The sequence below is a fragment of the Octopus sinensis genome, linkage group LG15 (genome assembly GCF_006345805.1).
Source record: "Octopus sinensis linkage group LG15, ASM634580v1, whole genome shotgun sequence".
Classification (NCBI taxonomy): Eukaryota; Metazoa; Mollusca; class Cephalopoda; order Octopoda; family Octopodidae; genus Octopus; species Octopus sinensis.
This window is the reverse complement of record NC_043011.1, coordinates 20,808,692-20,836,141: the sequence shown is the minus strand read 5'-3', so window position 1 is coordinate 20,836,141 and position 27,450 is coordinate 20,808,692. Positions and strand designations below refer to the sequence as shown.

General features: G+C 38.8%; 1 protein-coding gene across 4 annotated transcripts in view; it reads right to left on the bottom strand.

Moving 5' to 3' along the window:
- Window positions 1-27,450, bottom strand: part of LOC115219643 (tripartite motif-containing protein 2-like) — a 66,053-nt gene that overhangs the window by 7,436 nt on the left and 31,167 nt on the right. Inside the window, exon 1 of one of the 4 annotated variants that reach the window (XM_029789805.2) lies at window positions 4,692-5,194. The exons of 2 other annotated variants lie outside the window; for them this stretch is intronic. In XM_029789805.2, coding sequence (XP_029645665.1) covers window positions 4,692-4,842 — 151 coding nt within the window. In that variant the 5' untranslated portion in view covers window positions 4,843-5,194. Of the gene's footprint in view, window positions 1-4,051; window positions 4,643-4,691; window positions 5,195-27,450 lie in introns of those variants that run through there. One more of the 4 variants, XM_029789808.2, reaches the window with a different exon arrangement.

Genomic DNA, 27,450 nt, shown 5'->3' with positions numbered 1-27,450 from the left:
GTCGTTAAACTCAAATGCTAGTTAGATACCGGATCAATAGATATTCTTATAATGCGCCATAAATGTGAATGAAATTATAATAGAAAACTCTAGCGATGAACACGATAGATTATCCAATTTACTAACAAGTAAATATTGATATTTTTCTTTTTTACACAGCAAAAGTATGTGATGGGTTTGGTCGATTATATCAAACCCCAGCATTCAACTGGTTTTATAAGAAACGTGGATGTAGGTATGCAATTAAATACTACATACTCTTTACTCTTTTACTTGTTTCAGTCATTTGACTGCGGCCATGCTGGAGCACCGCCTTTGGTCGAGCAAATCGACCCCGGGACTTATTCTTTGTAAACCCAGTACTTATTCTATCGGTCTCTTTTGCCGAACCGCTAAGTTACGGGGACGTAAACACACCAGCACCGGTTGTCAAGCAATGCTAGAGGGACACACAAACATATACAAACACACACATACATATATGTTTATATACGACAGGCTTCTTTCAGTTTCTGTCTACCAAATCCACTCACAAGGCTTTGGTCGGCCCGTGGCTATAGCAGAAGACACTTGCCCAAGATGCCACGCAGTGGGACTGAACCCGGAACCATGTGGTTGGTTAGCAAGCTACTTACCACACAACCACTCACTACCTGGTGCTTTTTTTTTTTTTTTTTTTTGTCATTCGAATGTAGTAACAGTAACAATTTAATATTTTTGAATAAAATTATCTAGAATTTTACTGGCACTAATTTTATCATCATGTCTTAGCTACTCCGTGTACGTCGAGCTATAATTCTAAGCTTGATGAAACGTTCAAAATAGTAAGACATCAAACGATTTATGTTGCAAAACATTTACTCGGATCCAAATCCATTGATATCCTAATAAAAATAACGTTGACGGTGTTACACGCAACAGAAAATACTATCCCGTTAGAAAGCGCAAGAAAAATACTTGTGTACGCGCGCGATTGAACACATACATGTTTGTATATATGTATGCATGTATGTATGTATGAGTCAATGCACTAGTGTAGCTACAGTGTGCCGCCCGGAGCTGCCCTTCCGCTGGCCTCCCCCGGACACATACTGCCTACAGCAGACCCAAAAGTGCCGCCCGGAGCGGACCGCCCTTACCTTCCCACCAACTACGCTAGCGAGTCAATGCTGTCTTAATTCTGATCTATATATGCTGTGGCTTGCTATCAAAAATATATACTATAGGACCCGGCGCAGATTTGTCCCGGGACCCATAATGCAGCCAAGACTGCTCTGAAGAAAGCGTGCGTACGTGTACTCCATTTCAGAATGGTTGCTGACAAGACCAAAATGCGTATTTTGGTGTTGACTTGAGAATTAGAAAGATCAGAGCTGTATTGTTTTACCCTGTCATCTCTAGCGGTGATCCTATGAACCAAAGCATTTCAACCATGACACTGTAGTCTTTTCGTCTGACAAAGAGTACATGGAACTACATTAATCCAAAGTTGCCCTCCATTTGTTTTTCTTTCAATGAACGTCTGTGGTTTTAAGGAAGTTTGGGTGCTGTTACTAGAAAGTCAAATAGCCAAAGTAGAAGATCCCGCTCATGTACAGAACTACAGCATTTGATAGCATAAAAAACGCACGGGCATATTAGGTACACCTAAAAACTTCGATTTTTCCTGATTTCAAAGACAACGTAGAAGTAATATGTTAATTCTAGATTCAATTAACTCTTCTCTTCCTCCACCACCAACACTCCCTGCCACCCAAATTAAATTATAACTTAAACAGGGAACCTTATACGCGGTCGTTCAACCAGCTAGAAATAGAAGCTAAATCTCCTCGATGCTTCACTTTACTTTCTCAAAAGCTAAAAAAATGGGAGTGTCTGAAAGAAATTTGGGACAGACGCGAGTGATATGCTGATCAGGAGTCTGCTCGATCAGAATTGACTTATGATTAAATAGCAATAACATAAAAAATGAAGGAGTCTCGATCAAGCTGCGAGAAGTAACAGTCAAATTCCCTCAAGGTATACCCTACATCCTTAACAAAAGGAAATATATAGTGGTTATTATTGTGGGAGAATGAAATACCTGAACAAAAAGACAGGACGGTTTCGGTAGAAGTGCCTTGATCATAGGTTTGCTCAGAAATATTTGACCTGGGGCTAAGTAACAACCACCTCCCCAGTCAGTATTATGTCTAGAGAAAATAATTCAGTATCAAGAAATGAGAAGGAGAGTACAACTTAAATAGCCGGTGTTGATTTTTAACATTAGATCAGCCCTAATCAAATACACGTACAATCAAAGACGTACCAGCGGTAACCAACCTTCTTTTGCTCAGGGACTACATTACATGTTCAGTTTTGCGACAGCAGAATGAAGTTTGAGAGATATTGCACCACTATTCGATCAGATATGGTTGTGTAGTTAATAAAATGTGGTTGGTTAATAAGTTCGATTCGCAACTACGTAGTTTCGAGTTCGATTCTATTGCATACAACCTGGGGCAAGTCTCTTCTAAAACTGCCTTGAATTACTCCTAAGTCTTACGAGTGAACTTTAGTTATTTGTGAGTGACTAAAACTACAGTGAAGCCCATCGGAGTGCTCTTGTTGGTAGAACTTGACTCAATTCATTGTCCAATTTAACACCACCTCCCAGCCCTTGAGTGTCTTTAACAGAGTCCACTCTGTTGCAAGCTTTTGAGCTAGGTTTTCGGACCGAGAAACTTTCTCACATCCTACCAATAGTCCGACAGACACGAATCCCTTTTCTCGGTATCTATCAGTTAAGACAGCAACTAGAAGGTCCGTCACTTACAAAGAAGGAGAAGAAAAAAAGGGACTAACAGAAAACAATTCTATAAGTGGTAGTATGCAACAGTAAGTTGTCTCGGGAGGGAATGTGAGAAATAAAGTTGTGATTTTTTTACACGAGAATTGTGTCTTGCAACCTTTTTCAATAGTCTTGACTATTGAAAAGGTCGCAAGACGCAACGAATATTTTAGGAAAATATAAATAAGAGAAACAATTTTACCGGTGAGTGTGTTAAATAATAAGGCACAAAAAGAAAATGACTCTCCCCAGACACAACAGAATATGCTTCAACACACGAACTCATATAAAGAATCTTGCAAACCAAATCCAAAACCGAATATCTAATGATATTGTAATATTTTTACGGGTGTATCAACGAGTCCCAACTTGGATAACCAGAATAATCCTTTCTACTGTAGGCACAAGGCCCTAAATATGGGGGAGGGGACTAGTCGATTACATCAACCTCAGTGTTTCACTGGTACTTAATTTATCGACCCCGAAAGGATGAAAGGCAAAGTCGACCTCGGCGGAATTTGAACCGTTAAGCATTTCGCCCGGCGTGCTAATTGATTGTACCAGCTCGCCGCCTAAGGATTACCATAATAAATAAATGCGACCGACGTTGTCTCCTTCGCTGGTTCGAAATAATGTTGAAGAAATGAAAAAAAAAATGTGGAAAAAGAAATTGTTAAAACAGTTATGAGGTAGGAGGGATACTTTCTTATTGTGGCGAAAACTCTTTTAGTAAAGACCACATCACTCTGGAAGCTTCGGTGCGGTCACTCGATTTTCAAGAAATAGCCGCCGAATCCCTCTCAGATTAAACCCTACTGACTTAAACAAGGAAGAACACATCAGAAAGTGTAGTCTCGGCTATCCTTAAAAATACGGAATGGTCACAGCTGGAATGTTCGATAACAATTGACCTGGGCTAAAAAATGCCAGTGATACAGGGACATATAGGACCTTCCTGAAGTATCAGGAAGCTGCAGTGGTCGTCTATATTTAGAAGTTACGCGAGAGTGCCCTTGTATGATTGTTCGACGTGCTAGAAATAACAGCCAAATCCCCCTCAAATTATACCCAACTGTCTTGAAATATCTGAAACAGATACGCAATGGTCACGGTTGAAATGTCTTACATCGTAGGTCTGTTTCTTTAGAGCTCACTCGGGGACTAAGCAACAACCAACGATATACGTAATTAAAGAATGTAAAATAAAAATGTATACTTTACCATGTAGAAAGAAAAATAGCCGCTGCAGACCTCAGAATCTATTTTTCTTACACTAGATAAATAAATTTAACACAAGGATGTGGTTGGGTGACGCTGAGGTATCCCTTTGTTGGGATAAGTTAGGATGAAGAAATGTGTAGGTAGGTTTTGTTACATGGGATTGTTGTTGTCCGATGATGATTGTGTCTTAGTACAGGGGTGGCAGTTACAGTTCACAAGTATTCCAACGAGAGCATCTCAAATTGTTTCTTAAATCTCTCTCTCCCTCTCTCTCTCTCTTTTCTCTCATCTTTTATTTCCGTTTCTTCTCTCACTTCTTTCTTCTTATTTCACCCTCTTACACTGTCTTCTCGGTTCTCTCTCTTTTCTTCTCATTAAATTCCCGTTATTTCTGTTTCATTGTTTTCTTGTTTCTCTCTCTCTTCTCTTTTCGCTTTTCTTTCTCGATCTTACCTTCTTGTATTACACTCAAAATTAACGGATGTCTAGCCAATATTATGGAAGGTATGAATACAATAAGTGCCATTTTCCTTTACAAATCAGAGATAATGCCTGTTTTCACAATATTTTACATACAATTTGCAAGGTGAGATACTACTTTCTTCAGCTGTCGACTAGAGAACAAAGATTTTAAACTCACCGTATCCAATCCTCAATGATTCCAAACAACATTGGTGCAACCAAGGAATGTCCGGGTTCTTTTGGTCCACACTGCAGCATGTTTCTGCCCCCTCTGTTGTCCATGCAGCTATCACATCAAACCGGGTGCAGCTGAAACTACTCCCAACCATGCAGCTAGTTTTGTTTTACTGCTTACTAAAGATTTGTTCTTCACTAACAATTTTGGCCTTTCTCGCGTTTCTACCATATCCATAATTTTATATATATGCTCACACACTGACACATACATTTGTGCAGTATTGTAGGGCAGAATAGCAATATTTCCGCGTGTTTATGGAGGGAAAGTGGCTATTTGTTTTTTTATACATTCAATTGTATGAGATGCCGGTACGTAAACAGGGATACACATGCGTAGAAATTCTACATTACGCTCTACACACGCACACACTTACGCGCGCGCGTGTGTATTTCAATCGATGAAATGGTCTTTACGAAAGCACGAATCGAAAAACAGTTGTAAGACTCTGAGAATAGACAACATAAGACACGGAACCTATGAATATTTAATGTCATCGAAGTTCAGTAGGTCATAATAGGGGACTCCTTTCAACTTGTGAAGCAGGCATGAATGTGAATGTGTGCGCGGGCGCACACACACACACACTAGTTCACCTCATCCTCACACTTCCATACCCACACAAATGCATGCACGCATGCATACATACATAGAGAAAATGCAAAGTAAAGGAACCATCTTCGCGATCGCTCGATCTGCTAGAAATAGTAGCTAAATTTCAAACTGTTCTTCAAAAATAGAAAGTAAAAAAGACACGTAGGACAATACTGTCATCGACATATGTATACTCTGTCATTTGACTGTGGCCATGCTGGAGCACCACCTTTAGTCGAGCAAATCGACCCCAAGACTTATTCTTTGTAAGCTCAGTACTTATTCTATCGGTCTCTTTTGCCGAACCGCTAGGTTACAGCGGCGTAAACACCAGCATCGGTTGTCAGCGATATTGGGGGGACAAATACAGTCATACAAACATGCACGCACACACACACACACACATATGTATATATACGACAGGCTTCTTTCAGTTTCCGTCTACCAAATCCACTCACAAGGCTTTGGTCAGCCCGAGGCTATAGTAGAAGACACTTACCCAAGGTGCCACGCAATGGGACTGACCCCGGAACCATGTGGTTGGTAAGCAAGCTACTTACCACACAGCCACTTCTACGCCTATATAATCCTTTTACTTGTTTTGTCTTTAAGCCGGGTACTTATTCTATCGAATTCTTTTTGCCGAACCGCTAAGTTACAGGTTACGGGAATACAGACTCACCAACTGTGGTTGCCAAGTGGTGGTGGGGATAAACATAGACACAAAGACTGACACAAGCAAACACGCGCAAATACACACACACACACACACGAAGAGTAAAGACCCTCTTCGGTCATGAATGACCATGGGATTGCACCTAGAAAGTTACCCTCCGAGACACAAGTCTGGGCAAGGTTGCTTAATGAAGACCAGCAGTCGGCCATTCATACCAGCCTCCCCTCTCCATGCCACCGATGTTATCCAAAAGAAAGGCAAAGGCCGATATGGATTGTTACCAGTGACGTCGTAACTCATTTTTACAGTTGAGTAAACTGGAGCAACATGAGATAAAGTGTCTTCGTCAAGAACACAACATACCGCCCAGTCCGGGAATCGAACTCACTACCTCATGATTGTGTGCCTGAAACTCTAGCCACTGAGCTATATATACAAAATAGGAGAGGGAATGTGTAATAGACTTTATTTGGTACAACACATGTTTCGACCCGTTATGGGTCTTTTCAGGTGCATCAATAAAAAGTCTCACTAGAGATTTCTTGAGTCGGCTTACGCACTGCTATATGTCCGTCAAATTCGAAATGTACCTGAAGAGACCCAGAACAGGCCGAAACGTGTTGCACCCAATAAAGTCTATAACACATTCCATCTTCTATTTTATTAATACTGTTACCCCAACCGCCACTATGAAGTCCCTACAGTAAATCTACGGATATATATATATATATATATATATATATATATATATATATATATATATATATATATATATATATATATATATATATACAGAGAAATAGAGAGAGAAGCAGGTGAAATGGAATTTAATACGTAAATCTTGAGCAAATGTGATATGTAACTCACGAAACTCTTTGCTCTTAAGTAACTTATATGTGTGTGTGTGTACGCACGCGTGTATATTTTAACTATTAGCCTATGTTAGCCAGTGGAGGCGCAATGGCCCAGGAATTAGGGTAGTGGACTCGCGGTTGTAGGATCGCAGTTTCAATTCCCAGACCGGGCGCTGTGATTGTTTATTGAGCGAAAAACCTAAAAGCTCCACGAGGCTCCGGCAGGTGGTGGTGATGAACCCTGCTGTACTCTTTCACCACAACTTTCTCTCACTCTTTCTTCCTGTTTCTGTTGTACCTGTATTTCAAAGAGGCCAGCCTTGTCCCACTCTGTGTGATGCTGGATCTCCCTGAGAACTATGTTAAGGGTACATGTGTCTGTGGAGTATTCAGCCTCTTGCATATTAATTTCACGAGCAGGCTGTTCCAAGCAAGAAGAAAGAGCAAGAGAAAGTTGTGGTGAAAGAATACAGCAGGGTTCTCCATCACCACCCCTGGCGGAGCCTTGTTAAGCTTTTAGGTGTTTTCACTCAATAAACACTCACAACGCCCGGTCTGGGAATCAAAACCATGAGCCCACGACCGCGAGTCTGCTACCCTAACCGCTGGGCCATTGCGCCTCCATACACACACACTATATATATACAACGAACATCTTTCAGTTTCCGTCTACCACGCACAAAGGTTTGGTCAGCCCGGGGTTATAGTAAAAGACTCCAGACTCTTGCTATAGGCGCCATACATTGGGACTGATCCCAAGACTATATGGTTGGGAAGTAAGCTTCTTAACCACACGACTACGTCTGATGCAATGTATCCATTGTTTAAAAAATAAAAAAAAAAATTAAATTCATCTATTTTGACCACAAAATTACAGCAGCTTACAAAGTAGAGCAGGAAACGTTTAATAGTCGAAAGACAGTGATAAAGGTCACAATTATTTTTCAGAATGATTTTTTGTTTCTTTCAACAAAGAAAAGAAAAAAAAATAGGGAAAACAAAAAAAGAAAACGGATTGTGTGTTCGAAAGGTTATTTAGCAGATTGCTCTTAAAAAATGCTGCTGTTTCACTGAGGTCAGCACAGATTTTGTCTAAAGCATCATCAACACAGTAATTATTCTATCTTGTTTCCAGCAGAGGTGAAACGTATGCGAAAAGAGTGAAACATTTATGTTATAGAGTAATTTACGTAAGTAGAACAAAAATGGGATCTTTACCTTTTGACCAACAGATTTACCTTTTGACCAACAGATTTAAAAAATAATATTTTGTAACTAAACACTTTCAAACTTCGGACACTGGTAGAATGTGTCATAAAATATCTTTTACTCTTAGCATTTTAGGGAAAAACTTATATTTACGAAGTTATTTCACGTTAAAGTTCTTGTCTTTCGGTAATTTCAACCAATCAATGATGTGTATTCAGCTGAATAAAATTACTGCCGTTGTTTGTCAACAAGAACTTCCAGTGGTGTATATTTCGTTGAACTAATGAACTAATAGAAACAACTCTGTAACCAGTAGTGTAGAGTTCACATGATTCCGAAGCTCAATCCTACAGCATGACACCTTAGGCAAGAGTCTTCTACTATAACCTTGTGAGCGAATTTGGTAGGTGGAAACTGAAAGATGCCTGCCGTGCATGTGCGTGTTCTTGTGTTTGTCTCCCACTACCACTTGAAAACCGGTGTTGGTTTGTATACATCCCTGTAGTATAGCAGTTCGGCAAAAAATACTGAGAGAATATGTACCAGACTTTAAAAAAATAAATACTGGTACCGATTTGTTCGACTAAACTCTTCAAGACAGTGCTACAGCATGGCCAAAGTCCATGAGTGAAAGAAGAAAACAAAAATAAAAAAGATAAATAACAGCGAATAAAGATATATTAAATACCACACAAAATAAATTCTCTGTTCATTGGAATTGCATATACACTCATATACGTACGCATGTGTATGTATATAGATACCTTTTCTTTCCTTGGTCATTAAACTCTGCTTGCGAAGACCTGTTGAGGCAAGTGAAATCAAAATCAAATCAAATTCGACGACTGGCATCCGTGCTAGCAGGTTGCAAAGAGTACCATACGAGGGTGATCGTTGACAGAGTAGCTAACTGGCTTCTGCGCCAGTGGCACATAAAAGGGTACCATTCGAGCGTGATCGTTACCAGTGTCGCCTTACTGGCACTTGTGCCTGTGCTAGTAGGGTGCGAAGAGCACCATCCGAGAATGATCGTTGCCAGAGCAGCCAACTGGCTTCATGCCGGTGGCACGTAAAAGGGCACCATTTGAGTGTGATCGTTACTAACGTCACCTTACTGGCACTTGTGCTGGTGGCATATGTAAAAGGATCCGAGCGAGGTTGTTGCCAGTACCGCCTGACTGGCCCCGTGCCGGTGGCACATAAAAAGCACGCATTACACTCTCGGAGTGGTTGGCGTTAGGAAAGGCATCCAGCTGTAGAAACTCTGCCAGATCAATATTGGAGCCTGGTGCGGCCGTCTGGTTCACCAGCCCTCAGTCAAAATCGTCCAACCCATGCTAACATGGAAAGCGGACGTTAAACGATGATGATGATGATACCAGGAATGTGCCGCGTGGGTAGCAAAAGTAGGCAGTGCCTACCCTGAATAAAATAGATGGATTGTAACATTTTCCTTTTATGGCAAAATCTGCACATAATCCAATAAAACTATGAAGGTTACTCTGATTATTATGCATAAATACAAAATATTTAATTTTTTTTGTAGATTAGGTAGGCATAATTCGCCCTTCCTTTCGAATCTCAGTATTGAAGCTATGCATAGTACTGCTGTAGTACATGTGTTGCGTACATTCCTACAACAACGTTTTCTTTATGCTTTATAAAGGCAGCAGTATATCTGCCTTCAACTCAGTAGCGCGCTTGTGTTTCGCTTATTTTTTGGTGTTTCACTACATAAACGTAACCAACAGCCTACTCTGAGTAATTATTGATGGCACATATGTAACGCATGTGTATGGATATAGTCTATTCTATTTTTTTAATTATTATAAATCTTCCACTGAAGAGGGAGCTGGTTTCCAACAAAGATACAAGACTCCATCTTTGGAATGTAGTTAACACAGACAAATTCATATTTGGAACTTGATAAAAGTCTTGCATATTTTTACTGTTCCACTCACAGATTGCAGTTGTAATGTACGAATTAGCCAGTCGATTTCTCTTTCTGAAAATCCCAGTTTATCCAGCTTCTCCTTTAAGCATTTACTAACAAAACCTAGTGCTCCAATTATTATTGGTATGAATATGAATTCATATTCTGGATATAGAAGCTTGGCGGTTTCGAAGCAGTTGTCCATAGATATCCTCTTTTTCTTTGATTTTCGAAGAGATATTATAACTACAGGGCAGCTGACCTCTATGATGGTACATACCTTTGCCCCTCTGTCCCAAACAACAATATCTGGCTTATTATGCTTACATTTGAAAGAAGTTTTGATGGGAATATTCCACTAGTATTCCTTGAGTTGGTGTTTATGAATGTATTCTATAACAGAGAGGGATTTTCAAAGTTTATTTCAGAACAGTGTTTTTTGTGGATGACACTGTAAATTGTTTGAGCAACATCGGGCCGCATAGTGAGATAGTACCGCGATGACATTTTAGGACAGCTGTTAATCACATGCGTATTGTCTTCCACAGTAACATGACATAGCCTACATATGCAGTTGCACCTTGGGATTGCAAAAGCATCACTGTCTCTCTTGTTCACTAGGTACTTTGTGGCAATCTTCTGTTCCTGGATTGCAAACGCATAGCCTTCAAAGTGTGATGTAATGTAGTGGTCTTGTGTATGTATGTATGTATGTCGTTTATCTTTTAGACTGCGGCCATGCTGAAGCACCGCCTCAAAAAATTTTTAGATGAATGAATCGACACCAGTACATATTTATTTTGTTAGGCCCGGCACTTGTTCTATCGGTTTCTTAGCCAGGTTACCGGAATGTAAATACAACATCAGTTGTTGAGCAGTACTGGAGCACACACACACACACACATACACACACACGTATGCACATATAGATATGACGGAATTCTTTCAGTTTCTGTTTACCAAATATACTCACAAAGCTTCGGTCGGCCCGAATCTATAGTTATATAAACTCATATAAGTTAAATGTGCAATATATGGATTATAGAATCCTGCGGTAACCACAAAAAAGCTCCTTGTAGATATATATATATATATATATATATATATATATATATATATGTTGAACCGTCCAACCCATGCTAGCATGGAAAACGAACGTTAAATGATGATGATATATATATATATATATATATCAAAATGTAACCACATGTGAATCGTTGGCGATTTTCTTCCTCCATCTTCCCTTCTATTGGACTTTCCTCTATTTCGGAAGAAGAGCATCTGCTCAAAACGTTAAACCATCTTTCTTTCCTTCCCTGAGTGTCTGCTAATACTTTACATGTACCATGTCCTCTCGTTGTTGTTTTTTGTGTTTATTCTTTTTTAGATTTACTATTTATATATATATATATATATAAATTAAAGAAAAAACACTATTATATAATTCAAACAATGATACACATAAACCATATCATATAGAAAAACTAAAACATGTTATAAAACATATATCTAGATCACAAAAAGTACATAATAATGAATAAACTTATTATATAAGTACTTATTATATAATGTTTATTCATTATTATGTACTTTTTGTGATCTTCATTGTTATGTACTTTTTGTGATCTAGATATATGTTTTATAATATATTTTATTTTTTTCTATATGATATGGTTCATGTGTATCATTGTTTGAATTATATAATAGTGGTTTTTCTCTAATTTATATGTATTATATATTTATATTGTGAAATTTGATTTAATACTAAATTGAATTTTTCCCTGTAAGTTTGGAGTTATACTCCCAAATATTATTATTATTATTATTATTATTATTATTATTATTATTATGTGTGTGTGTGTGTGAGTGTGTGTGTATATATATATATATATATATATATACATATATATATATACATACACAGGGAGCATAAGGTATTTGAGGGCATACCTTTTGGGGGTCATAACTGATCTTTGTTTCAGAAAATAATAATGGCAGACCCTCACCTTACTCAAGAAATGAAGAGACATGCTGTTATTGTGGCTATAAAGGTTGAACATAATGATTTAGAAATATATTGAGTTTTAAAAGTTGCCATATCTTTCATCTACAAAGTTTGTAAGGAGCTAGAGACTGAAGATGGAAATGTATTATCAGTATCAAAGCATAAAAAGCATTCTAAATGCTCTGAAATCATCAGAACACCTGAATTTATCCAGCAAGTTCAACAGGCCATTGATTTCAATCCCAGAAAGTCCATGAGGTCAACTGCAAAAGATCTCCATGTGTCAGAAAGAACAGTCAGAAATGTTCTCCACAAATACATCATATATAAGTCTTATATGATGAGGAAAGGTGAATTTATGTTAGAAAAAGCCAAAAAAAAAAAAAAAGAATCACTACATCAAATCTGAAAAATCCAGCAGAAGAAGACTTGATTTGGTTTTTCTCAAATGAGAAAAACTTTGACCAAGATCAAAAAGTTAACAGAAGAAATGACAGATGGTTATGTGCAGACTCTTCTGAAGTTCCAAGTGTGATGCATACAAAATTTCCTGCAACTGTGATGGTTTTAGGGGTTGTCAGCAATGAAGGGTGTGTGATGCCTCCTTACTTCTTTCCACAAGGCCTTAGATTTAAACTCTGCCTCATACATTGAGGTCTTGGAAATGATTGTTAAGCCCTGGATAGACAGTGTAGGCAATGGAAGGCCATATGTGTTTCTGTAAGACTCTGCACTATGACATATGCCTCAAGTAACATAGGAATGGATGGTTGAAAATTTTCTTAATCACATAATCCCTAACATTTGGCCTCCTAATTCCCCAGATCTCAATCCATTGGATTATTGCATGTGGAGCATTGTGGAGAGCGAGAAGTCAATGAATATGCCCATAACACCAAAGACTCTATGAAATCTGCCATAGTCAGAGTAATGTCCAAAATGAACCAGGACCACTTGATTCGAGCATGTAGATGACTTGAAGCTGAAGGTGGCTTTATTGAAAAACATTATAGAAAAGAAGGTTTATTTTAATCCTCATAGCATTTTTTGATAAATAAAGTTATTATCTGTTATTATATATGTTTTCTTATAAACATAAATCTGTCCTCAAATATCTTACGCACCATGTATGTGTGTGTGTGTGTGTGTGTGTAATTGTTTCAAAGCAGGGATTTAGACTCACATTGCACTTTGTAAGGTACTGTGTTTCATAAATGATAAAGTTTTTTCTCTCTTTTAACCATGGCATTTTCCTTCTCATCTCAAAAACTTCCCGTGCACCTATGGACCAAACAAGGCACATCTGTGCAGCATGGCAGTGGGAAAATATCTGTCCTACGATAAAAGTTTGGTACTAGATTTTGATTACTGGTTAGGACCACTTCACTGAAAGCCTACCATTGATGCACTTCAGAAAACCTATTTCTTTACTACCCTCAAGGGGCTAAACACGGAGAGGACAAACAAGGACAGACAAATGGATTAAGTCGATCATATCGACTCCAGTGCGTAACTGGTACTTATTTTATCGACCACGAAAGGATGAAAGGCAAAGTCGACCTCGGCAGAATTTGAACCCAGAACGTAAAGACAGACGAAATACCGCTCTACATTTCGCCCGGCATGCTAACGATTCTGCCAGCTCACTGCCGAAAACCAAACTTCAGAAAACCATAACATCACAACTTAACATTTTGCTTCTAACACCCACTTGCCTGTAAATATACTTGAGACTTGATGCTTAAAGAATAAATCAATAATTTAAGTGACTTCGAATAAAGCCGATGCTTCATAGCTTAAAGATTTTCTGTGGCATTAAATGATTTTATTTTGTACTGAATGGTAAGGATAGAAAACAGAATGCAATAGAATTAAAATACTGCAAAACCACTGCAGCAATCGATATTTTTATCACATAGCATCAAGAGCATTTGCAATGGAATAATATATTTTAGCATGAAAAATAACAGAGACTGTAGATAAACAGAGACAAGAAAGAAGCATGGTTGGGTGTTAAAATGCTTGTTTCCCAACGACATGGTTCCATGTTCAGTCCCAATGCATGGCGCCTTGGGCAAATGATGTTTACTTAGCTTCGGGCCGACCATAGTTTTGTTTAGTGGATTTGGTAGACAGAAACTAAAAGACGGCGAGCTGGCAGAAACCTTAGCACTCCATGCGACATGCTTAGCGGTATTTCGTCTGCTGTTACGTTATGAGTTCAAATTCCGTCGAGGTCATCTTTGCCTTTCATCCTTTCGGGGTCGATAAATTAAGTACCAGTTATGAACTGGGGTTGATCTAATCGACTTAATCCCTTTGTCTGTCTTTGTTTGTTCTCTCTATGTTTAGCCCTTTGTGGGTAGTAAAGAAATAGGTATTTCATCTGTCTTTATATTCCGAGTTCAAATTCCACCGAGGTTGACTTTGCCTTTCATCCTTTCGGGGCTGATAAATTAAGTACCAGTTATGCACTGGGGTCGATCTAATCGACTTAATCCTTGTTTGTCCCCTCTATGTTTAGCCCCTTGTGGGCAATAAAGAAATAAGAAAATAAAAGGAACCCATTGCATCTCTCTCTATATATATAAATATCTATGTATGTGTCTTTGTGTCTGTGTTTGTCCCTACCACCACTTGACAACCGATGTTAGTGTGTTTATGTTCCCATAACTTAGCAGTTTGGCAAAAGACACCAATAGAATAAGTGATAGGCTGAACAAAAAAAAAAAAGGATCTTTTCTATTTGGCTGCCAAGGTCAATTTCTGTTCGAATTGATTCAGTGTAATAATACATTTTTATAGGCTAATCAATGCCCTGATAATCATTTTCGCCATAAATCAATAAATAAGAGTTATTAGGTATTAAAGTTTGAAATTTTGGGTAATTCTAGCCAATCGTAAGCCACTGATACATTCATGCCTGTTTCCAGAGTATCAAGCCGAACATAAGAATACTTTTGTCTGCGAGAAAGCACATGTTAACAGGTATATTGAAACCACTTGTTGACGCTGTGTTCTACTGTTTTACTCACCTGGAAATTTTACCAACACTGAGAACAGAAGAGGATGCTGTGTAATACCTACAAGCGCAGGAGATATGAAAATTGTGATTTGTTTGAGAAATCCACTGGTTCGTTCACTTGTCTGTGTTCCATCGGGGTGGTGAAGACACTTTTGAACTGGTCATTCAGTACCTCACTGATCCTAGTTGGAAGAGGGATCCTGTCTTGCAGTGTACTAAGGCTGTTTCTTTCGCATAATGAAAGAAGGCCTTTGGGTTTGACTTAATATTCTTTATAACCCAGGCTTCTTTGTCTGCTTTCTCCCTCACATAGGATTGTTGCAGCCTTTTTTCAATTTCCATCAGTGTTGTTTTCAGGCGGGATCTTTCGCTACTTTTGGGATGTTGATTGAGTCAATTTGCAAACTTCGTCTGTCGTCTCATGAGGATCTTCCTCTCCCTTGGAATCTTGTTCCTATTTGTTTTGGCCTTGTGCTCTGGGACATATTTCTGGCATATAGCTTGCACAACAGACATTTCGTGTGATGTGGAGAGACATTTCGGCCAGTCCTCTCTGAGGATCTCTTTTTGGATTGATTTCCAGTCTGCTTTGTGGAAGTTCAGATTGGAGAGATTTCGGGTGCTTAGGCAGTATATCTCTGGTTACTTTTGGCCCAAACATAGACAGTTCTATTATGTTGTGATCCGAGACTAATGTTGGCGTCACTTTCATATCATGAATGATGTCCATATTGTTAGTGAAGCAGAGATCCAGAATGTTATTCGCCTTAGTCGGTCTGAGTACAGCTTGCTCCATGAATAGGGCATTGGTGAGGTTGAGCAGGGACTCCACTTGTGCTTGTTACAATGAGCCATTCCTGAGAGCATGAGACCTTTGGGCCATTTGACATTGGGGAAGTTGAAATCACCCATAAGAAATAAGGTCACGTTGTGTTCCAGTTTCATGAAGATTTCTTTAATTCTTGTGAGGCAATCTTCAAACTTGCCTATGTGGTTTGGAGCATCTGGTGGGCAATATGTATTGCATATGACTATATTATGTTGTGTTATGTATACAATTAGAGTGTCACATACCAAATTTCAGTATGACAGTAAGACCTGGGGTGTGAGGTCATCACGAATGTATACAGCAACTCCACCACGGCTCCTTTCTCTTCTGTCTGTTCGCAGTATGGCATATTTTGGTACATGTACTTCTGCATCCTCTATATCAAGGCTGAGGTGAGTTTCCACGAGTGCTATGAATAGGGCTTGATTGCATGCATATATATTTACAAATGAGTGGACAAATGAAAGAAAGGGCACGTAACACATTTATTGGGAGTTACATGTATTGAGTGCTACGGAATCCAAACCAAACAATACATATATATATATATATATATATATATATTATATATAATTTCAACAATTGAGGGTAAAATTAATTAATTAATCAATTTCACCAAGTATTCAGTATGCAAAGGGACCATTTAAGGCGAATTCAAATTATTACATTATATAAAAGGGCTTAGTAAAATAAATTACTTTGCCGCATACTGAACTCATTAGAAATAGCAGCCAAAAAAAACTTTTCTAAAACTATTTCTAATACTTAAAGAAAACCTCTCTCATATAGTGTTTGCTCAATTCAACTCACGGAAGTATGGGGGTAGAGACATTAAAAAACATTAATTTTACCCTCAATTGTTGAAATTATAATTCATCTCTCTCTATATAATGCCTTGGATTTTACCGAAAAAAGCATAGTGTTTACTGATTTTAACCCACGCTGGTGGAAAGGGGAGAGCAGAAATTCTTCGCTTGCATTTTTGAGTTTGTTGGCACTGTTAGTGTCGAGCAGATCTTCAGAAGCGAGAAGAAGCCGAAAGGGTATGCTCCCACTTTCAGTGTTTTCAAATCCAAACCAGGGAGTTCTGAGCTGATGATAGAAATGTCGAGTTTGACTAATCTTGAAACGTACGTTCTCAAATAACCTTTGCATTTGATTTTTTAATGTCTCTACCCCTACTTCCGTGAGTTGAATTGAGCAACACTATATGAGAGAGGTTTTCTTTAAGTATTAGAAATAGTTTTAGAAAAGTTTATTTTTTTTGGCTGCTATTTCTAATGAGTTCAGTATGCGGCAAAGTAATTTATTTTACTAAGCCCTTTTATATAATGTAATAATTTGAATTCGCCTTAAATGGTCCCTTTGCATACTGAATACTTGGTGAAATTGATTAATTAATTAATTTTACCCTCAATTGTTGAAATTATAATTCATTCTCTCTATATATTGCCTTGGATTTTACCGAAAAAAGCATAGTGTTTACTGATTTTAACCCACGCTGGTGGAAAGGGGAGAGCAGAAATTCTTCGCTTGCATTTTTGAGTTTGTTGGCACTGTTAGTGTCGAGCAGATCTTCAGAAGCGAGAAGAAGCCGAAAGGGTATGCTCCACTTTCAGTGTTTTCAAATCCAAACCAGGGAGTTCTGAGCTGATGATAGAAATGTCGAGTTTGACTAATCTTGAAACGTACATTCTCCAAATAACCTTTGCATTTGATTTTTTAATGTCTCTCACCCCCATACTTCCGTGAGTTGAATTGAGCAAACACTATATGAGAGAGGTTTTCTTTAAGTATTAGAAATAGTTTTAGAAAAGTTTTTTTTGGCTGCTATTTCTAATGAGTTCAGTATGCGGCAAAGTTATTTTACTAAGCCCTTTTATATAATGTAATAATTATATATATATATATATATAATATATATATATACATGCACACACACACACACATATATATATATATATATATTGAACGTGGCCGATGCCAGCACCGCCTAGACTGGCTTCCGTGCCGGTGGCACGTAAAAATCACTATCCGAATCGTGGCCGATGCCAGCACTGCCTTGACTGGCTTCCATGCTGGTGGCACGTAAAATGCACCAATCTGATCGTGGCCGTTGCCAGCCTCACCTGGCACCTGTGCAGGTGGCACGTAAAAACCACCCACTACACTCACGGAGTGGTTGGCGTTAGGAAGGGCATCCAGCTGTAGAAACACTGCCAGATCAGACTGGAGCCTGGTGCAGCCTTCTGGCTTCCCAGATCCCCGGTTGAACCGTCTAACCCATGCTAGCATGGAGAACGGACGTTAAACGATGATGATGATGATGATATATATATTTAGTTAATCCAAACATGAAAACACAACAACACGAGGACGTGGAACAAGTATAGTGTTATTGGACGATCAGGAAAGATGGAAGGTTTAACGTATTGAGTGGAGCTCTTCGCCAGAAACATAGGAAAAGGAAAGATCCAAAGAAGGGAAGATGGAGGAAAAAAATCGCCAACGCAGTTACATTATTCAATTTTTAGTCATATTTTTACTTTATTTCTGTTACTGTTGTACTTGTTTATTTATCATTTTCTGTTTTTTATCTTTTTATTTTTATATTTTATTTTTTTAATTTATATTTTAATTTAAATATTTATTTTTTTATTATCTTATTATTTATTTAATTAATTTTTTATTATATTTTATTTTATTTTTATGTCTTATTTTATTATCTTATTTTTTATTTTTGTCCCTGGTTTGTTGATACCATCTTTTCCCCTTCTGGTCTTGTTTTACCAATTCCTATATATTATTGTATTACTTTTTTATCTCCTATTCCAATACCAGGCACCACATACCACCACCCCTCTCCTTCTCTCACATGCACACATACACACACACACACTAATGCACACATAACATCACACATTCAACCCTCTACATGCAACATACACACACATACACGCACGTACATACACTTCCACACATACACGCTACAGAGTGACACATAGAAATAGGTACATGCACACCCACACTTGTGTTCACACACGCACACACATGTACACATTCCCACTCTGTCCACGCACACATGAAGACACATATACCTCCACACACACAACACATACACACACGCACACATACACCCTGCACACACATGAACGCACATATACCTCCACACACACAACACACACATACATGTACACACATGCATACACACGCACACACATACATGAACGCATATATACCTCCACACACACAACACACATACAACATACATACATGCACACACATACATACACAGACACGTACATACACGCACATACACACGAATGCACATATACTTCCACACACACAACACACACATACATACACACACGTACATATGCACACACGCACACATACATACACACACACGCACATACACGCGCACACACGGACGCACATATACCTTCACACACATATATACACACACGTACACACACATATACACACACGCACACATACATACACACACGCACGCACACAAAACACATATATGTACACACATATATGTACACACACATACATACACAGACGTACATACACACACGCGCACATACAAGCACGCACGTGTACCTCAACGCACACAACATACACATACACACACATACACGCATACATACACTTCCACACTCATTCACACGCTCTACACACACATCCCCACACGTACACACGAATACACCTATACATACATACATATACAGAGAGAAAGAACGAGAGACAGAGCAACAGAGACAGAGTAGGACTCCCCGACTACTACCGGACCACCCCATCAACGCACACGTGCAAAAATTCACAACCACCCATACACACACCTGTCACTATAGCTGCTGACCTCTCACAACGACATTAACAGACACACACATTGATCACTCACATAAACACATGTAAACAGTTAATACCACACACACACACACACACTCACACAGAGTTACTCCTACACGCGCACACACGCACCCAGTTACTTCCACACACACACACACACACAGAGTTACCCCTACACGCTCACACACGCACCCAGTTACTGCCACACACACACACACGCTGCCACACACACACACACAGACACGTGCACACACCCACACATGCTCACAGATACCAAACATTCTTCGCACTCTCCCGTCCCAGAAAGTACATTCTCTTTGTTCATGTTTATTAAAGTCAATTTCTTAACCATATAAGGTTGAGAAAAATAGGGTACGATACGAGGACAGACAAAACAAACATTGGGGTCAGGGTATCGAATGAGACGAAACGCATGAACAAACAAACAATTAAAATACATACAATTAAATGAGAATGAGTGATTTACCAAAAATGAAGCGGCGGACGCGGTCGATCTCACAAACCACATACTCACACTGAAGACTTTGCTTTCTCCTTTTTATATTCTCGTTTAGACAGGTTCTTTCACTCGCAACATACTTGCTATAGACTTCCATCTTTTACGAAACACTTTGCGACAGGCATTTCTTCTTCAGCCTTATTTTCCGTTTCATGTGGAAAACGATAAAGTCGATTAGCTCGAAACTGGAGATGAACATGCCTGTTGCAATTCCTTTCACTCTCGTCTTCCATACTACTTCTTTCGCAACAGCAACTACCGAGAGAAAACAGGCTCGCTCCTCCCTATTCAGAGAGGTCGGCGGAACGATCTTAATTACAGATTCGCTCGACAGTTGTACTCTTCTCGAATGCGACAGCAAGTGTTCGACATAAACCCAGAGCTCAGTCACCTTGGGGCATTGCACAGTCGCGAGCAGGACAGTTTCATTGTCCTGCTCGCATCTTGCACAAACCGGCAAAGATGCACACCCATGTCTAAAGAGCTTATCTCGAACCGGTAAAGCTCCTTTGTAACATTACCAGGCCAGGGACTTTTGGTAATTATCCATAGGCCCCGTCCCGAATGTTCTTTGGAACAGGCTGGCCAGTTGATCTTCGTCGAAGCCTAGGGTTTCTCCCAGGACTTCGTTTCACTTGAACTCTACTAACCCTCTATAGAAGAACGAGGTAGTACCCCCGCCACCGGCGTTGCTGGACTGGGAGAGAAGCACGAGCGCCTGATGGCACTCTGCATGTCACACACTCTTCGAAAATGTAACTACACATGAACTGTTGGCGATTTTCCCCACTCCTTTCTCTTTTTCTTTTGGACTTTCCTATGTCTCCTGTTTCCGAAGAAGAACTTTGCCCGAAACGTAAAACAACCACTCTTTCTTTCCTTCTCTGAGCGTTTGCATGTACAATGTCCTCGCGTTGTTATTTTTTCTCCGTTTATCATATATATATATAGGGGCAGCTGATGAAGGGGGATATTCCTTGTATTGTTTGTCTTGTACTCTGTTTTTTTTTTTCGTTGTTAAAAAAGTCCGTTTCCTTGTTTGATTTTATGTTTTCGTTTCTCGTTGTGTTCTACGTTTATTTGTGGTGTCCTGTACTCATATATGCATGTATATATACATATAGATGTAGTTATGTACATATATGTATGTATGTATGCATATGTTTTATTTATTAAATTGTTATTATATATATATATATATATATATATATATATATATATATATATATTATATATATATATATATATATATATATATATATATATATATATGTAACGAATATGTGAATATCTCCGCTTGCACTTTTGGGGTGCAAGTTGGTGCAATCACTTTCCGTTGCTTTTATATCCAGACTCTACCAGTCAAAGAAACACAAAACGCAGATGTAAAAAATAGATATACTTTATTGTTTTATACCGGTGAGAAATCAGTGGTATATCTGATGTCCTAGGTTCTGGGCGCGCAAGGCTGAAAGTTAATCGATTGTAATATTTACAATGTTCAGCCGCCAAAAACAGAGCGGGTCCAAAATGGCGTCCTGAGGAAGAAGATGATTTGACTGCAACAATTCAAGTTAAAAGTCTTCGGCCAAAGGACTGCTGCTATCAAAACCGGAGAGAGAGCGAATTAAACGTCTGCTTTGGTGAAATGCCTGTCGCTGTCTGTCGGACGCTAATGGTCAACCTTTACGCTCCCTTGCCTCTTTGTTAAAGCTCACGCTCCCTTGCCTCTTTGTTAAAGCTCACGCTCCCTTGCTAAGGCCACGTCAGCAAGGCCACGTCAGCAAGGCCACGTCAGCTAAAGCCACGTCAGCAAAATTCCCTCTTTCGGACTTCGTGTATTCGCGAGAGGGCGTTGCGCGCGCGCGCTGTTGTATAGGATCACTTCACTACATATATATATATTCAAAGAAAGTTAGAGGTTGTGAATCCAACCAACTAAGGGATAATATCTATCCAATACACTGCTGGTAGAATACCCAATTATTAATACACAAATGTTTTTTCATTGCATGGCAATTACAATACCGAGTGTACTAAATGGGTAAGGGTAAAAAGTGTTTTTACCATTAATTTATTGAGCAATAAGAAAATGGAAGGGATCACTAGGTGGTATTCATCAACTTTTAGACATTATATTATGTCAATTTATTTATTTACTAAAATGACAATTATAACAATATACATACTGTCCTTTTAATAAATAAATAAATTGACATAATGTGATGTCTAAAAGTTAATGAATACCACCTATTGATACCCTCCATTTTCTTATTGCTCTCTCTCTCTCTTTATATATAATATATATATATATATATATATATATACATACATATATATATATATATATATATATATATATATATATATATATATATATATATATATATATAAATATATATATATATCAACTTCAAACAGAGTCTGGATAGATTCCTTCAAAGAATACCAGATAAGCCACCCATAATTGGATACAACTCACCCAACAAGAACTCACTACTTGAACAAAACTGGATACAACTCACCCAACAAGAACTCACTACTTGAACAAAACTTGACTTAAACAGGATTCGAATAATCCTATCAGGTGGTGCTATTAAGTTAGACATGGCCTGGACCAATCTCTGGTCGAAACATATCTAAGTTTTATCTAAGTTATATATATATATTATATATATATATATATATATATATATATATATATATATATATATACACATATATATATATATATACAATTTTGCGATATTATTTTATTCCCTTAGCTTTACATGATTGCACTTTGATCTCCTTCAAAGTATTCTCTATTTGAAGTAATGCATCGATCTAGATGCGTTTTCCACTGTTCGAAGCAGTCCCAGAACTCTTGTGAAGTGATGCCTTTTAACGCCCCCACCCGTCGTATTTTTTTTCTTCACCGCTTCCACATCTGCAAAACGTTTTCCTTTAAGGGCTTTTCTCATTCGGAGGAACAAAAGAAAAGTTTTAGGGAGCAAGATCGGGTGAATGGGGAGGATGGGTAAATGGAAAAATGCCATTTTTGGGTCAAAAACCGTCTCACACTGAAGGCGGTGTGCGCAGGCGCATTGTCGTGATGAAGCCACCACTTTCCACTTAGCCACTGGTCGAGGCATTTCGTCTCACCGTGTCTCGCAAACGTTTCAGAACTTCCAAGTAAAATGTCTGGGGATCTTTTCGGTTTGAACGGCAGCTTTTTCAAGCGATGTCATATGAAATTGTCACCCATAATTATGACCCTAGTATCGATCTATTGCATTTCTATCTGTTTTAGGGTTAGGGTTAGGGGTGGGGGAAATGTATCTTTTTTTCTTCACAAATGTAAATAAACCCAATCTGTTTCTTAAACGAGGGACATATCCATACGGCACAGAATGTTTTTTTTTATCTCAATAGACGTAATTGATTGGTTGAAATTGCTGAAATTGAAGGAAAAACAACAAACTATAGAATTTTCTCAATAAAGCCAAGAGAAAAAGATGTTTTATAAACACTTTCTACCAGTATACGAAGTTTAAAATTTTTAGTTACCTAGAAATTACGTTGAAAACTGCCGTTTCAAACCGAAAAGATCCAATGTCTTGTTAACAGTTTAACTAAGAAGAACGACTACTGTGTGGACAATTTCTTTCGCATCGATGAAACAAATCAGCGTCGTCTTTACATTGGACTTCACTTGACGCGCTTTTTAGGGTGAGAGTGACATTGAATACTTCCGTTAACTTGATTGCTGCTTCGTTTCCGGGTTGTAGCCATAGCACCAGCTTTTTTCACCAGCGATGACTTTCGAAAAAAAGGTTTGGATCAACTTCCAGCTGTTCAGTCAGTTCACGACACGCATTCAGTCGTGACTGCTTTTGATCTCCCGTGAGCAAGTGAGACACAAATTTTGCTGCAACTATTTTCATTCGCAATTCTTCGCTCAAAATTCGTTGGGAGGAACGCCAGGACACACCAGTAATATCAACAAGTTCGTCAATTGTTCGGCGACGGTCTTCCAAGATCGGTTTATGCATTTTTGTGATGTTTTCATTCGTTTGGGTGGTCGACGGTTGCCCTGAACGAGATTGGTCTTCAAGCGACATATGACCATTCCTAAAGCGTGAAAACCACTCGTAAACTTGTGTTTTGCTCATGGCAACGTCCTTGTAAGCTGTTTGAAGGATGACAACTCTTTCGGCTGCCGTTTTCTCCAGCAGCAAACAGAATTTCACGGAAACATGTTGTCCCTTCGTTTCAGCCATCGCAAAAATCGACGAACACAGGAGTAGCACTGCAAAGCAAAGATGTACCACGTGGCAGCACAACTTCAGTCTACGACGCCGGTCAGCAGACTGATGCCTGGGGTTCGTGTCAAGTGGTTTCTAGCGGCAGAAGCCTGAACTACAACAAGCTTGTTCCTCAGACAACGTTTCTGGTTACTTTTGAGTACCCCCTCGTATGTGTATATATATATAGAGAGAAAGAGATGTGTATGTATGTATGTGTGTGTTTGTGTGTGTAACAGGTTATATCAGTTACATTGTTGAAACTCTGTGAGAAAGTGTAATATGCACCATAATGAACATGCAGAAAAAAGATATTGGTTACAGTTTTTATTTTCTTCTGAATTTCACGTAAGGTCGATACACAAAGCTATATATAGTAATCGGCATTTTTGCAGTGTATCTGTAAAGGACGGGCTGCTTGCTAAAAATAGTGTGTGAAAGCGAAAACGACTGACCTCTAATGTTCTGTGAAGGTTCGTATTTATGCCTATTGAAAAGCTGAATGTATGTCGGAGAGCAATGGAACGTAAATTATCTCATCAATGTTAACCTGCTTTTGATCTAAGGACGTTAACTCAAAGACTAGAACCAAGTGACCATATAAATCTCTTGGTACGAATGGTGAAGACACTGGAAAGGATTTCGTAGAAAAATCTAAGCTAAAGTTTCGATTCCTGGCAAATAATCCAAGAAGTAATTTCTTACATTACTCCCCACGCCTAGAGAGTTTTTAAAACAAACGGTATAGGAATAATGGGTGTAGAAAACAAGCAATGAGTGCATGTCTATATATATATATATATATATATATATAATATATATATATATATATATAGAGAGAGAGAGAGAGAGAGAGAGAGAGAGAGAAAGTACGCGAGCTTGGAGTGTATGTGTATGTACATAGGACAAAATAAATATTTCAGGACAGCCGGAAAAGAAAAAAAAAGCTGAAACATAGGAAATTCATATACATATACATACGTACAGGACTTTGAACATGCAAGCAACAATCAGTTATGGAGTAGCAAAGTTAATAACAAAAGTAGGACTTTTGTAAATTTCGTAACACAAGTAAAAACTTTATGAAATAGACTGAAAAAAATAAGTGTTCCCCCAATTTCAACAGGTAAATGATTAAAAGGTGTGTAATGTATGTAAATGGCTCACTTGGAAATGTAGTGTTCAATTGAACATATCTGGCAGGTCAGCGGACCTTCGTCCCCATTAGGTGCGGATTGACCGGGGAGAGGTTAAGGCGCCCACAGAGGAAAATGACGATGTTGTATCCGTTTGGGGGGAAAAGTGGATGATGATGCTCATTCGGATTCGACAATGGCTTCTATGCGGATAGTATTTCGTTTTCCATTTATGTTGACGATGGAATACTTCGCTTTTCTGTCGAGTACCCAGTGTGTCCATTGATTAATGTCCGATGGGACATGGGTAGCGATATTTTGTGGGCAAGAGCTAATTTCTAAGAAACGGGATATGTGTGCTCGGTAACGATGAACACATATTGCTGGGTCTGAAAAGTCCTGTGGAGAAACTGGAATGACCATTTGACAAGGTAAGGCCAATGTGGTGCCGCATACTAACTCTGCTGGTGAGTATCCGATTTTTTTTAACTGCAGCGCGAATACCGAAAAGAATAAATGGAAGGTATTCCAACCAGCTATTGATGTCAGGATATGCTTTGATAGCAGACTTCAGCTGCCTGGGAAAACGTTCGACCGCGCCATTTGCCGCGGGATGGTTGGCTGTTATGCGGCAGTGCTTAGATCCAAGGAGATACGTGAGCTCGCTGAAAAGGTGGGAGTCGAACTGACGTCCTCTGTCGGTCGTGATCGTAGGGGATGCACCTAAATGCGATATCCAGTGAAAAACTAGTCTTAATGACGGTTTCTGTTGAAATATCTGATAGAGGGAAGATCAGGCCATCGGGAAAATCGGCCGATGCAGGTTAGTAGGTGCGTACAATTCTGGGAAGGATGCAGAGATCCAACAATGTCAACGTGTACGTGCTGAAAACGCACGTCAGGTATCGCGAAGGTACCGAGTGGGGACTTAATACGGCCGTGGATTTCTTCTTTTGACATGCGACGCAACTCCTGGCCCAAGTACGGATGTTCTTGTTGAGGACCTACCACTGGCTAGAGCATCTCTAACCTTCTTGGTCTTATTCTCAATAGGAACATCAGTAAGTGGTGTAAGAGTTAGCACTTCCTTCTCTAAGCTTGGATTCGAAATCAAATCCAAGAATCATCGGTCGTCAGATACCAATGCATGCAAAGGCGCGAAATCAAGAATTCCTTTGTTCTGACAAAAAGTGATGGATCGTCTCCCTTTGACCTCTGACCTGAGCCATGTCAGGCGAAGTTCAACTGGACAAACGATGACCTACTTAAACAGTAACTGTCTTGCGATATATCTATTTTTCTGGCTATTTGAAATTTTATAAATAGAACGGAAAAATCGGTACCGAGGGAGAACCGGAGCCGACGCCTAAACGAACGCTACGCATTTTTGGAGACGACAAGAGAATATGCATAAAGGTGACTGTCCTGCATGATTTACTCACACACACACACCATCAAACATATTCTTCTTCTTTAATATGTATTCTGTATAAGCATCCTTTAATATGTATTCTGTATAAGCATTCTTTAATATGTATTCTGTACAAGCATTATTTAATATGTATTCTGTACAAGCAATGTGTAGCATTGCTTACAAATTGATGTAGTGTAAATAAATCTCTAATTTATTACAAAACAACTTATGTATTTATTAATACATCCACACATCCACTACAGTGGTATGTTAATTCCCGCTTGTGGTGAGCGAACATTGCTGTCTCATTGACAGTGACGAAATGGTTATAGATTCTGCAGAAATGTTTGGCCAAATTTACAA